The 15,428-nt window shown below is 42.5% G+C and overlaps 1 protein-coding gene across 4 annotated transcripts in view; it reads right to left on the bottom strand.

Moving 5' to 3' along the window:
- Positions 1-15,428, bottom strand: part of LOC124556685 (protein FAM102A) — a 460,608-nt gene that overhangs the window by 225,449 nt on the left and 219,731 nt on the right. For all 4 annotated transcript variants that reach the window (XR_006968659.1, XM_047130653.1, XM_047130654.1 and 1 more), the window contains exon 2: positions 5,530-5,650. Coding sequence is in view for 3 of the 4 variants with exons in the window: in XM_047130653.1 (XP_046986609.1) it covers positions 5,530-5,650 (121 nt within the window). In the remaining variant the exon portion in view is untranslated. The remainder of the gene's footprint in view (positions 1-5,529; positions 5,651-15,428) is intronic.

Below are 15,428 nucleotides of genomic sequence, written 5' to 3'. Positions count from 1 at the left end.
GGAGACGGGATTGAACCGTCCTCCTCCCGAATGCGAGTCCAGTGTGCTAACCACTGCGCCACCTCGCTCGGTAGTATATTGAGGCTGAGAGTAGTGTTTGCGAAGGAGCTACAAGGAAAATAAAAGCACTCAGCGAATTTAAATGTTACTAGAGCGTCTAATAAACTTCATTTACTTTCGTTTGTAGTGGCATACTACAGCCCACCATTTTCAGTGGAAATGGTCTAGATTTCGATGGTCCCACACAGAATCTAGTCAAGGTATGGATCTGGGATTTTCGATGCAGACGAAGTGATGGTGCGATAGAATAACTGACGTGAAAGAAAGTTGTTAACACTCAAGGGTGTAAGGAGTAGTGGGGAACGTGATGCTCCATGTGGGAAGTCACAACATTTTTACAAGCATGATTTGTCGATTTATGCACTGTACCCCTTAGTGCTAACATTTACCAGCTTGTGAGTCGTCGCTTTAACACCAGGAGGTGTAGTGAAAGAAAGGAGAGAGGCGAGGAAATCTACAGTACAATCATCATCGAGAGCTGAGAGTGAATCACTGTTTCCTGGAATTTATGACAGCGGTTAGAAAGTATAGCAAACAGGGCGTAAAAAAAGCTGTGGATGCAAAATCTTATACTGTTTGGATGAGATGAAAAGGAACGCCTCTAGGTGACGCGTTTTTCTTGAATAACTCAAACTGTGGCCTCCAGCAAAAACGCATCCCATCACAAAATTTATCTGCATTAAACTTTCTACAAAAATGTCCAGTTCATTTTTTCTATAGGACTTACAGTTTGCTCATAGCGAGCGAGAGAATATGAAAATCTCGCATTTGGTTTTTGAAGGTACTGTGGGTTGGATAAAACCCATAGTTAGGGACAGCTGTATCACCCTGTGTGTTCTGTTAAAGGACGGTAGTAGACAGAGTTTTAAGTAATTAACTTCAGCTGTACCCTTAATGAAAATCATTCCTGGGCATTGTTAAACGCAGCAATTTCTATTCGCAATCATTACAGCCATTCGTATAACATCACGACTTTTGAAGTAGATTACTGTGAAAATACCTCAACACCTAAGTCAAAAATTTCTACTGATTAACTTAGCATGTTTTTTTTAAAAAAACTTTATTTACTTTTCAAATGCCATTGATTTTCCCCCTTGTGATTTGTTTCTACAAGACACCACTCAGCTTTAAGGGCGACAGAACAAGAGAACCTCTGGTGTGTTGATCATTTCCTGATGCTTCAGGCTACTCGATTGTGTACTTCATGCAGTTCAACATTATACACTTCCTCTGGCATTAAACAGCGATGAATAAACATTACACTCATGCTGCATGCCAATGCAAGCAGATACGTCGCTCGGAAAACTGTGCCGACGCACACTGAATTTTAATGAGAACCCTCCTCGTCTAGCATATCCTCTCCTTTCATGCTGACGTTTCCTTGGACATAAATAACAGAGACGGCAAATCTGACTAACAGGGCATCGCCGATTTCGTCTATGTCGCAAGCTCAGGAGTGTGACTGAAGGTAGAAACTCACTGAGCCCCTTAACAAACAAAACAGGAGCGTTCTGGCAAATTTTGTATTAGCTTTTGCGTTACCGTTAACACTATACGTAAAATTAATTTCTGAGCAACAGTGCACATTACAGTTTTACAAAATTTATTCATAATTCTTAATAAATTTCTGTAAATAGATAGCAGATCGGATAAACGTAACTAAAAGTGTGTAAGAGGAGATTAAAATGACTATGTGTACCTCACAGGACAGGACAACTTGTCGAAAATTACTTCTGGTGCGGTTAGTATGCAAGAGTTGATTAACGCATACAGGAAGGCAGATTACGGTTTAACGACCCGATGAGGAAGAGGTAGTTTCAGAAAGCACAAGCTCGGATTGGAGAATGATGGTGAAGACAGAGGACTGTTTCCTTTCTCAAGAGCCCCCCTCTCAGCATTTGTTTTAAGTGATTTAAGAAAAATACAGAAAACCTAATCCCGGATGATCGGATAAGGATTTGATCACCGGTCCAAACAATCGTTTATGTGCTTCTTTTACACAAGTAAAAAGAAGCTAAAGCATTGGGATCGAAATTTTATTTTATATAGCATCTGCATACGAAAAAAAAATACTTCTGCTTCCTTAGAAACGGGAACTAGTGACTCTAAATATGATTAAACCTTAATTAAGTTCGTAACGTTGGAGCAGAACGTCATTTGGAAACTGATCCCGTAATCTGCCCCTAATAATTGACCACTCTTAAATTGGCAGATTTTATAATGAGATTCAGTTAGAAAAGATACGATATGACTAAACCGATGATCAGAGTCTTGTCAACAGTTGGCCATTACATATTAAGTTAGAAAGAAACGTGTGTGAAATCGAATCGTGTAACATTGCATCAGATTGACCACAACAAGATTAAATCCTTGTAAGTGCAAATTAATGTGCAAGCGACTAGGTTCACGAGAAGCATTTTCCACCATGAGAGTAAAGGCGTGATAGTCTAAAACCCACTCAGAGTCAGTCATTCGTCATAATTAAGATCATGCCAGAAGACTCTCACCTGGAGAACCATTGCCACACCTAAGACAGAGAAGGCAGCTAACTGCACCGATGATAGAACAATATCACTGTTACCACATACCTCCAATATACTTATCGATATGATTAAAAACAGGATAAAAGGAAAAGTAGGCATATACACTCCTGGAAATGGAAAAAAGAACACACTGAAACCGGTGTGTCAGACCCACCATACTTGCTCCGGACACTGCGAGAGGGCTGTACAAGCAATGATCACACGCACGGCACAGCGGACACACCAGGAACCGCGGTGTTGGCCGTCGAATGGCGCTAGCTGCGCAGCATTTGTGCACCGCCGCCGTCAGTGTCAGCCAGTTTGCCGTGGCATACGGAGCTCCATCGCAGTCTTTAACACTGGTAGCATGCCGCGACAGCGTGGACGTGAACCGTATGTGCAGTTGGCGGACTTTGAGCGAGGGCGTATAGTGGGCATGCGGGAGGCCAGGTGGACGTACCGCCGAATTGCTCAACACGTGGGGCGTGAGGTCTCCACAGTACATCGATGTTGTCGCCAGTGGTCGGCGGAAGGTGCACGTGCCCGTCGACCTGGGACCGGACCGCAGCGACGCACGGATGCACGCCAAGACCGTAGGATCCTACGCAGTGCCGTAGGGCACCGCACCGCCACTTCCCAGCAAATTAGGGACACTGTTGCTCCTGGGGTATCGGCGAGGACCACTCGCAACCGTCTCCATGAAGCTGGGCTACGGTCCCGCACACCGTTAGGCCGTCTTCCGCTCACGCCCCAACATCGTGCAGCCCGCCTCCAGTGGTGTCGCGGCAGGCGTGAATGGAGGGACGAATGGAGACGTGTCGTCTTCAGCGATGAGAGTCGCTTCTGCCTTGGTGCCAATGATGGTCGTATGCGTGTTTGGCGCCGTGCAGGTGAGCGCCACAATCAGGACTGCATACGACCGAGGCACACAGGGCCAACACCCGGCATCATGGTGTGGGGAGCGATCTCCTACACTGGCCGTACACCACTGGTGATCGTCGAGGGGACACTGAATAGTGCACGGTACATCCAAACCGTCATCGAACCCATCGTTCTACCATTCCTAGACCGGCAAGGGAACTTGCTGTTCCAACAGGACAATGCACGTCCGCATGTATCCCGTGCCACCCAACGTGCTCTAGAAGGTGGAAATCAACTACCCTGGCCAGCAAGATCTCCGGATCTGTCCCCCATTGAGCATGTTTGGGACTGGATGAAGCGTCGTCTCACGCGGTCTGCACGTCCAGCACGAACGCTGGTCCAGCTGAGGCGCCAGGTGGAAATGGCATGGCAAGCCGTTCCACAGGACTACATCCAGCATCTCTATGATCCTCTCCATGGGAGAATAGCAGCCTGCATTGATACGAAAGGTGGATATACACTGTACTAATGCCGACATTGTGGATGCTCTGTTGCCTGTGTCTATGTGCCTGTGGTTCTGTCAGTGTGATCATGTGATGTATCTGACCCCAGGAATGTGTCAATAAAGTTTCCCCTTCCTGGGACAATGAATTCACGGTGTTCTTATTTCAATTTCCAGGAGTGTATCTTGGAGAAGACCCGTTCCAATTTAGCTACTCTTTAGAACTATGAAGAACACAGGACTTGTCTGGCAGAATAGAAGAACGATTAATCAACTGTAACAGAACCAAAGCACAAAAATTAACGTCAATAAGATAAAGAAAGATACCAGCATTAGAAAAACAGTTGGACAAAGATGTACCCAATCTCCAGATTTGCTTAATGTGATCATTGAGATTATGAAGGAGAAGGTAAAGGGAATAAAAGAGAAAGGTGGAAGGATACAATGGATAATATTTGATGACGTCACAATTGCCGGCTGCACTCTACAGATTCCATGTGCATGCGGAATAACTGTATTCATTCAATGTAGTAGACGCCGTTTTAATTTATATTTCCCGTATCTGTATTAAAGAGATCATCCTGCAACTTGTAATGTCGAAAGCATATCCAACGATTAATACTACATTACCCTTATATTCTGGCAGGTTCTTACTCACTGTATTACTGAATAAAGATATTTACACCTGTACTTAACGATTTTTGACTTGGACTTCCCAGCTTGTCCCTTGTCCTTTACACTTGTGTCTGCAGGTCGAAGCTTGCAAGTGCAAAGCGGATCTGGACACCTAGCCCGATTGCATATATAAGCGATTTCGTAAATCACGACATGTATACATTTTCAAGAAAACAAAGAGTTTGGTCGTTTACTCGTTGATAGTTATAATATTTGATGTAATAATTAAAATTAATAAACAGCCACATACAGTCTGAGATACAATAAAAGTTCATGCAAATAAACGTATTTTTATATTACATTTCAAATGTCATATACACAAAATAATGGCCAGTGTTGAAAAAATATTCATTTAAAAAACATAAAAATGAGCGGTACTCGATCCAGCGATCCACCGATTACGGAGCTTGAACGCTAACCTCGTAACTACCGCCGTTTCTGCGTAAGTCTCAACGCACCAGTAGATATATCACGCGGAGAACGTCTCTTGCGATTTCCTCGAAATTGCCTAAGTAGTACGCCTTACTACTTGTATGCTGTGTTTTCCTATTGGACTACTCAAAGGTGTACAACGTTTGAAGTAAATCCGTGATCTGAACGTGGCGGCCTCCCCTTGGTAGCATGGACCACTTTGGCGTGGTTGGCTGTTACATCAAGACTTAAGTATGTCGTGTCATCATCTTCTCTTTCGGTAGTCACAGCACAGATCTACCTTAGGATCCAGCCGCTTCTTTATTCAAGCAGCTACTCAAGGGACTCCACGCGATAAGACACCTGCCGACACTAACAAAAACACTGCACGTTGCAGACGACCTTAACGGCGTGAGACAATTTGTGGCCGTGTGCTCAATTAGCAGTATATGACTCACAGTAGAAACTGCTGGTAAGCAATAAGCCTGCTTTACGTACCTTTCTTACGGAGACCCTCAGTATGCAGGGGTCGAGCACGCCGGTGGACGCATTGGCGCTCATCTTGCACACGAACTCGAAGCTCGCGCCCCATCGCACCGTGTGCTCGTGCACTTCTTCCCTGCAATAAACAAACACAATACACTGTCATGTCTGGCACAGGCCTTATCGTGTCAAACGCTTACTGTTTGTCACATTCAATAAAGCAGATAAAAATCCACTAGACGCCTTCCTGAGAGACAATTTCCACTCATTCCAAATTCATGGTTCAAATGGCTCTGAGCACTATGGGACTTAACATCTGAGGTCATCAGTCCCCTAGAACTTAGAACTACTTAAACCTAACTAACCTAAGGACAGCACACACATCCATGCCCGAGGCAGGATTCGAACCTGCGACCGTAGTGGTCGCGCGGTTCCAGACTGAAGCGCCTAGAACCGCTCGGCCTAACCAAAGACTGTGTTTTATTCGCAGGACACTTAGAAAATGCAACAGACCTACTAAGGAGACTGCCTACACTACGTTTGTCCGTCCTCTTTTTTGACTACTGCTGCGAGGTGTGGGATCCTTACCAGACAAGACTGACGGAGTACATCGAGAAAGTTCAAGGAAAGGCAGTACGTTTTGTATGATCGCGAAATATGGGAGAGAGTGTCGCAGAAATGATACAGAATTTGGGCTGGACATCGTTAGAACAAACGCGCTGTTCATTGCGACGGAATCTTCTCACGAAATTCCAATCACCAACTTTCTCCTCCGAATGCGAAAATATTTTGTTGACACCGACCTACATAGGGAGGAACGATCACCACGATAAAATAAGGGAAATCAGAGCTCGTACGGAAAGATATAGGTGTTAGTTTTTCTCCGCGCGCTATACGAGATTGGAGTAATAGAGAATTATGAAGGGGGTTCGATGAACCCTATGCCAGGCACTTAAATGTTATTTGCAGAGTATCCATGTGGATGTAGATGTAGATTCACGTTTGTCAACATTTTATCAATTTCCACAGTATAATTTCTTCCTTAATGAGGTGGTAGTGAAAATCATTATTGACAAAAAGAACTTACATTTGAAAGTAAATGATGATTTATTGCAGTATTTCATCACCCATTACAAGTTTCTAATGTTTTCATTACATCATCAGAAGTATCCGGACACCTATTACTGAACATTTATAAGGGGTGTGTACACATTTCGCCTTTATGATGGATTGAACTTCGCTGTATACACTTTCAGTACAGTGTCTGAATGTCTGCAGAGGAGCGGCAGCCCATCCTTTCACAAGAACCGAAACCAGAGGTTGGAGACCTTCTAATTCACGCCAAAGACATTGCATTGGACTCAGGTCAAGACTCTGGACTGGCCAGTCCATTTCAGAAATGTTATAGCCACATACCATTGCCTCACACGTGCTGCTTTATGACAGGGTGCATCGTCATGCTGATACAATCATCGTGTCCAAAATGTTCCTCTACTGTACACTGTACACAAAGCTGTAAAATGTGTTCATATCCTTCCTCATTTAGCCTTCTCTTACACACGATAAGGGAATGAATGACACCATAATCACGATGAGCACCCCCATACTGTAGTACTACCTCCTCCGTATTTCACTGTTGGCACTACCCATGATTGCAGGTAAGGTGTAACAGGCGTTTGCCAAACCTACACGCTTCCATCGGATTGTCATAGCATATAGTGTGGTTCATCGCCCCAAATGACTCGTTTCTAGTCATCGACTGTCCAGCGGCTTCGCTCATTGCACCATTTCGACGTCACTTAGCACTGATTAGAGAAACGTGTGGTGTATGAGGAGCGGCTCGACCGTTATACCCCATTGTTTTCAACCCCCTATGCATAGTTGATGTTCTACCTGGGCTGCTGGTAGCACTTTGGAACTATCGACTTATTCCTTCCGCTGATTTCATGCGATTTTTTTTAGAACCACTTTCCGGAATGCTCGACGGTTCCTGTCTGTCGGCACATTAAGTCTGCTTGGTCTTGATTTAGCTACGGCTGCTCTTTCGCATTTCCACTTCAGAATCACATCACCAACAGTCGACTTTTGCCGCTTTAGGAGGGTTCGAATGTCGCTGATGTATTTGTTACTCAGTTTGATATCAAATGACTAGTGCACGTTCCAAGTCCCTGAGCTCTACTGACCAACCCATTCGACTGTTACTATTTCTCTACTGACATCACAATCCTTCCGCCTCCTTTTATACTGGAGGGTTCTTTTCTCGTGACGTCTAGTGATCAATTCTGAAATGCATAGGGGTGTCCAGATAATTTTGCTAAGATAGTGTATAAGCCACAAAGTAAACAGGCGCCGTAACATTTCCTCTCAATACCCGCATTTTACTCTGTCCTCTTGTTAGTGTGACTCTCGAAATCTGATTCGGTGTCTTAATGGGCATCAGATTACAAACCTGAAAGTTCGGAGTCCAATCCCACAGTAGATCGTAGTATTTTTTTCTTTCACTTATTGCACATGTGGTTTCTTAGTTTGCTCCATAATTGCTTCTATTTAGGTAGGGTTATATCTAAACCTTGGTCCGACACCTTAAACGGGTAATACATTGCCGTTGCCTTCTTACGAGGGAAATATTTGTTATTGCCACTGAATATCAAGACGTCTCATAAAAAAAAAGTATACCATTTGTTTCTTCGCTCAATGCGTCGTTCCAGGAAAGCGTGTACGTCTGAAAATTTCAGTTAACTCGTTCCTTGAAAAATTTCCTGCACCAACTATCAACTCAGCAAGTAACGACTTGTCTTAGCAGCGAGTTCACGACGAACAGCGTTGATACTATCTCTCGCAGTTGCGAGTAATTAAGTGTTGCTTAACCTTGAACTAACGTGGTGCGGTCTATTTGACCGCGCTTTCGTCAAGAATTGCGATGCAGCCAGTTCCCTACCCATTACTGCAGCCGTCGGCTCGTGAGCTTCGAGTTAGTTGTGTGTGGACCGGCAACGCATGTGGTGTTATTCCAGAGCTTCTATAATGTGAGTGATGTCCTATTGAAAATAACTCGCAATCATTTTGACCGCACTACGTTGTTTGTGCAATTTTTTCTGCAAATTACTTTTCATTTCACAGCTTTTGAAATATGGCGGAACCTAGTAATTCTACAGGTAACGGATCTGACGCAAGTAGCAGACAACGTGTGAACACTTCAGACCGAAACTTTGAGGAAACTGTGAGCAGATGGTTGGAGGAATCAGACGATAGTGACTGTTACGATAATCCTGAAGAAACTGAACGTATTGTGAGCGAGCGTGACGCTGTCAGAACAAAGTGCAACAGAAAATTTCTTTGATGAAAGTAGTGATCCATGTGATGAGCAACGGAGAAGCAATTACTTCTATGGCAAGAATCAGTATAAATGGGACAAAGCACCTCCGATCCGAACTGTTAGAACTCCTCGCCACCACATCATCATCATCATCATCATCATCAAATTGACTACAGGCGATTCAAAAGATCCAGTTTCATTATGGCATCTCTAGTTTGATGACAAAGTTCTCGATCACATCCTACTATGGACAAATGTTAAAATAGATTGCGTGAGGCAGGAGTACTCTGACGAAAGCAAAGCTGAACTTTAGAACCTGGATTTAGATGAACTTTTGGCTTTTTTAGGACTTCTGATATATTATTCTGTCTTTAAATCCAACCACGAAAATGTAAATTATATATTTGCAACAGATGACTCAGGTCGGGAAATTTTCAAATGTATCATGTCTACGAACAGTTTCCTAATGTTGTTGAACTACTTACGGTTTGATTGCTTTCGAACTAGAAAATAGTGTCTCAAAGTTGATAAAATGGCAGCAGCCTCTTTTCTCATTACAAAAATTTGTCAAAAATATTTAAATTTAGGCACATGTGCTACTGTAGATGAGCAACTAGTTTCCTTCCGTGTTAATGTTCATTTGTGGTCTACATGCCAAAAGGAGCCTGGTAAATACGGTTTAAAAATAATGTCCTTGTGTGATGCAAGGACCAGTTACTTTTATAATGGGTATATGTACACTGGAAAAGGCTCTGATGGCGATACTTTGCCGGACAATGATAAACTGATGATGCCACCGCAGTCCCTGTTGCGATTGCGTAAACCAATCTATGGCAGTAATCGCAATATTACTGCTGCCAACTGGTTCAGCTCAATACAGGCTGTAGAAGGGTTAAGGAAAAGAGGACTGATTTTTGTTGGAACTCCAAAAACGAATAAGAGAGGTTCCGCAAGCCTTCCAACCAAATAAGCATACACCAGTTGGTTCGTCTTTGTTCGGTTTTACACAAGGCACCACTCTGTTGTCGCAGGTGCCAAACACAAACAAAGCGGTTCTTCTCGTCTCTTCTCAGAAACCAGAAATAATATCATACTACAACGTCACTAAAGGAGGTGTCGATGAACTGGACGAAAAGTGCTCTGTATACTCATGCAGTCGAAGAAATCTACGTTGGCCGATGTGTGTATTGGAGATCAGCACAGTAAATGCGTATGCTCTTCGGAAGAGTGGATCAGGTGAAGCTCCTGTCAACAGAGGTATATTCCAGAAACAGATGGCCCGTAGTCTTGCGCTGAAACATATGCAAAAGCGAGCTCAGAACCTACGACTTCCGCAGGAGTTACGACTAATGACCCGCCGGATTTTAGGCCCCGATGTTTCAACAGAAGCAGCAGTGGAAGCAGAATTAGGTCCTAGGAATAGAAAAACGTGCAGAATCTGCCCAGCCGGCAATAAAAGGAAGACTTCGCGTGTTTGCTACATCCGCAAGAGACCTATGTGCATGCAGTGCTGTTCCCAGGTCTGCAAGCACTGTTGTGAAAAATTGTGATTTGGAGGGCTCTGATTTTTCATGAGGTAGTTTTTCACGTTGAAAACATTGCATTTTTTGACCCATTAGTTCTTCAAGAAGAAATACAAAATCTATCGAAGCATTAATTTCGTTATTAGCTTATGAGAAACGTATAAATGTATTAGTTTGCGAGATGTGCAGTAAACGTATCTGAATACCAGTTTATCAATAATTATTTAATGTGAATGTTTTGTATTTTCATGTTTATTTATATTTTACTAAAGGCTCCACCATATGCAAAACAATTTCAGAGGGATTCAAATTGTTAACATTACACCCACCTATAATTAAGAGGTCAGATTGACCGCACCACGGTGTTAGTGTCCCATGTTTGCTACTATGTTAGTTAAAGGTTAAGGGGGCGACGTTTAGAGTAACGAGGTGTTACAGTAACTTAAGTTACGCGCAACAGTTTGCACATGGAAGTACGTACCAGGCCAAACAAGAAGGGACTACAATGCTCGCTAGTATGGGTTCGGGGTATTTGGTTCGTCGAATCTGTCCTCGAACAGTAATAACTAAGACAGATGAGTGATCATTATTTTGCATCCTGCACGCTGCAGAGTTGATTACGTCATAAAATAATTAATACTGGCAATATAATACTGTAAGCTTTTCTAAATTCAAATTACTTCATTTTATTACACTTAAATAAAATATACATCCATGACTTCTTTCCACACCCCAGAGATCCTTCTATGTAGAACACATGGAGTAATGGTTAAGTAATCTAGTGTAACGAAAGAGTGCTACACATCTACGGATGCGGCGAGCGAGTCGCCTCGCGAAGAAACCCTGTTCAATACATATTTATAACCTGTCAGTTTCATTTTCACAGTGATGTGTATACTGTAACGAAAGATTCATTCTAGAGAGAATTCATGGGCTCTGACTAAATCATTCATGGACGTATCTTTTCAACTGACGGTATTAGTCCATCAAGATAGGCAGGAAAGCAACTGAGGCGTTGGAGGAATGTACTGGCACTCTGAAGCTTTCAGTCTGACCACAATGCGAACTCCGAGAAAGAGGGCATATTAGGATTTAGCGTCTAGTTGGCAGGATCATTAGGCTTTGGTTCCGATTCCTGGTTACACATACTTTTAATCTGCCAGAAAGTTATATTATCTGAGGATTGCTAAATTCAGAAGTTAAAGTATTGTTAACGTACAACCCTCTTTCTCATTGTCATCTTGTCAAAGTAACCCAAGTAGTACAGGGAAATCTTGTCAAAGTAACCCAAGTAGTACAGGGAAATCAAAAAAGGAACTCGATTCTCTGAAAAATTTATCGGGTTTACCTTCGAATCGAATTTTGTCTTTTTGGTCTCGCTGTACGTATTTGTTGACAAAGTCGTTGCTCTACCCGTCACTGCATCTGATTGGTAGCGGAAACCCAAGTTTTGTCTTGTTTGCGTTGCTCTATATAAGTCAAGACTGAGAAACGTGTGGGGGGAAAAAAGTTTCCATCTTGTAACATCATGAGGCTGGTACCAAAATGAAACATCAGCAGAATTTTAAACACAGTTATCAATAACGTGCAATATGATGATGATGACATACCTTAGAAGATAGGTTGAAGAAAGACACACATTTCTGGCGTTTGTAGATCTAGTGAAGACTTGTGACATTGTTGATTGTATACACTCCTTGAAACTTTGCAGTTATCACAGATAAAATACGTGCACTGAACGGTTATCTATAAATTGTACAGAAACCAGACTACAGTTAACAAGAGTCAAAGGGCATGAAAATGGAGGCAGTAGTTGAGAGAGGAATGAGAAGAGTTTTAGTTTATCCTCCCTCATGCTATCCAATTTGCTCGTAGGGCGTGCTGTGAAGGAAACTACTGAGAAATTGAAGTTCAGGGAGGAGCAATAAAAACACTGAGGTTTGGCCGTGACATTGCAATTCTGACATAGATGGCAAATGACTTGGAAGACCAGTTGAACGGAAAGAGGTAAGTGTCTTGAGAAGAAATTATACGACGAACATCAAATGAAGTCAGGCGACGCTGGAGGAACTGCACTAGGAAATGAGACGCCAAATGCAAATACAATATTTCAGTGCCTGTGATCTTCAGAAGTAGATGCAATGTTCCTTCGGATATGCAAGCGTGCGGCGACTACAGCTGTTATGAAATACAAAAATGTATTCGCAGTTGCGAATGTGGACAACCATCAGCTGTAAAATGGAGCGACGATAGTGAAAATTTGTGCCGCTTATCACAAGCGGTCGTCTTACCATTAAGCCATCCAGACACGACTACATTCATTATGTATATTCCCGTACAGGGGAGATATTTTAATCGAGAGTCGGTTGCCCGGCACCGGCGGATAAATACATTGTAATGCCTGTGTTGCTCAGAAGTACGATGCAATGCATACATAGGATAATTTTTGTCTGGCCGCGAGTCATGCTCGGATAGCTTATTGGTAAGGTGACCGCTCACGGTAAGCGGGAAATCCGGGTTCGAGTCCCGGTCCGCCACAAATTTTCATTGTCGTCATTCCATTACGCAGGTAATGGTCTTCCATATCCGGAACTGCGAATGTATTTCATGTAAGTGTAAGAGAGTTTTGCTACTTGGGCAGGAAAATAACTGACGACGGCATGGGTAATGACGATATAAAGCACAGACTTATCATTGCAGAATATCTATTTTGGAAAAAGAGAATTATGTTAAACATCGACTATAAGTCTTGTCTCAAGACATTTGCCTGGCTTGTAGCTTTATATGGAAAAGAAACGTGGACAAGAAACAATGCAGACAATAGAATATAAGCTTTTGAAATGTCGTGTCAAAATCAAACGCTGAAAATATGACGAGTTGATCGGATAATTAATGACGAGGTACTTCAATGACTTTGGCAGCAGCTACATGTAAGTTTCGCAATATCTAACTGGCAAATCTTACTTTGCACCGGACGTACGTGGTAGATCATTGTGCAATGCAACTGCAATAGATAATAGTGTGAACAAAGGTACGATTGGAATCACCGTGAGACAGACCTTCGTTGCCGCACAGAGATGGAAATCTGACGATGCAAGGCCAAGGCCGCAAGCCAGCCGAAGTACAAAGCCTGTACTAACTGAATAACCGACAGCAGCTCTCGTATGGGTTGCAATATAAGCAACATTCCAACTATCTAATTCAAAAAGCTCTGCAAAAAAAGGATAAAATAAATCGCAACTAATTAACGATCCGGGTATATCTGAATTTAAGTATTATTCGAAAACAACGTTTTAAAACCGCTGCTATGAAAATCTTCATGTTGTATTACTAATTACCTACAAGCAAGTAAACAGGAGTAGGAACAGAAACTTTTAGCAACAATATCTCCATAGCACCTGACGCTGGTACAAACTGATTTTTGCAAACAAGCAAGCTGTGGGGGCACCAACTACAGGAAGTACTATGTGTCAGCAGAAGTTTGTCAGAGAATACATATCTAGTTCTTCGTAGACTTTTGGTCAGCCTAATACAAGAAGTATGAGATCAAGTTCCGACTGTAATTAGTCCCTTCACGGTGATTCAAATTTTTGTAGTAGTTCAACTTCGGCAGTTAGGTATGAGTACATAAACATGCCATGGGGGCGACTTATTTAGCAACACAATTGGTATTCTCGCAGCTTCATTATCTTTTGAACTTCTATTGAACTACACATCTTGTTTATAAATCACATTTCCAAGCTATCGTCAGACATCCTGACACCGTTCAAAGTCATTCCTTCATACCTCCTTTTGAACACTTGCAAAAATTTACCAATGAATGGAGCCGAGTAGCGCAATGTACGATTCCACAAATCGTGCAGTCAGGGGAACGACGGTGACGCAATTTAGAATCTTCATTCCTTCTACAGTCCATCACGGCACTGGAATAACAGGAATGCGCTGTTGATGAAATGGAAACTGCTGTTCCATTGCGCAGTTATCTCCAAATTCGCTCGGGCATTCACACCCGTTGTCGCTTACGAGCTGCAGTTAAATGATACGCGTAAACGGCACAATAAGCCATAAGAACAGATTATCTCATTACCACACTGCCTCTAGAGTACGACTTTTGCTGTTACGCGCACTATCGAATTAGCTTCAGTAATTTACACACGTTACATTTGTAGTCTCATAGCACGAACAGTTAGGTTCAATATAAATAATTATCAAAACAGGCATTCAAATTACATCTAAAAAGAAGAGTATAATTCACTGTATCAGTTGTTCCTCGTTTTCCGCTGTTTTTTTGTAGATGATAATTCAGTTATTTTTCATCTGTCCTTTTGAACGCCTGCTTCCTGGAAACAGATTCAGTACGGTAAAACCAGCTGAGAAACAGACATATAAGCGTTGAAGAGCTTGCTTTGGTCATGAAGCATTGTATAAAAAATTGAAATTACATGTCCCGTCGACGACGTCATTAGAGACAGGGCACATGACTAATTTTTTACATGAAAAGGAACAGCTGACAAACGTAAGTAAACCTAACGCTCTGTGTATAAACAGGCAGAAAGTTGTTTTATCGTATGATTACAATGCAAACAGTAACAACAGTGGAATACTTGGCGCTATGGGTCAAGAGATCTGAAGTGGAATTAGTTCCAAGAAAGGTGAGTGCCAGTCAGATTCACTGAAAGAATCCTAAGGCATTTTAATCATCCACGAAAGGAGCCACATACAAAAACCCACACATATCGATTCTTGAGTATTGCACGCCAATCTGAGACCATTACCAGAGAGTAATAATACAAGAGATGGATCTGTTATTAATTCCGAGACAAATTTCTTGTTGGACGATGAAGTTTAAAATATTTTACAAAACTGCCATTGGGTAGGGGATTTTCTCTACCCGGGGACTGGGTGTTTGTGTTACCACCACCACCACCACCACCACCACCACCACCACGACCACTTTATTAATTTGACAGTCCGCAGCTTATTACCATTAAACTCCAGCCACTCAGTCTCCCACTGGTACATATAATGTACAGGGTGATTTCGCTGCCCCTACCGCCGTCGTTTTATGCAACCCA

Source organism: Schistocerca americana, chromosome X, assembly GCF_021461395.2.
Source record: "Schistocerca americana isolate TAMUIC-IGC-003095 chromosome X, iqSchAmer2.1, whole genome shotgun sequence".
Classification (NCBI taxonomy): Eukaryota; Metazoa; Arthropoda; class Insecta; order Orthoptera; family Acrididae; genus Schistocerca; species Schistocerca americana.
Note: the sequence above shows the minus strand (reverse complement) of the source record. Positions and strands in the feature narration are given on the sequence as shown.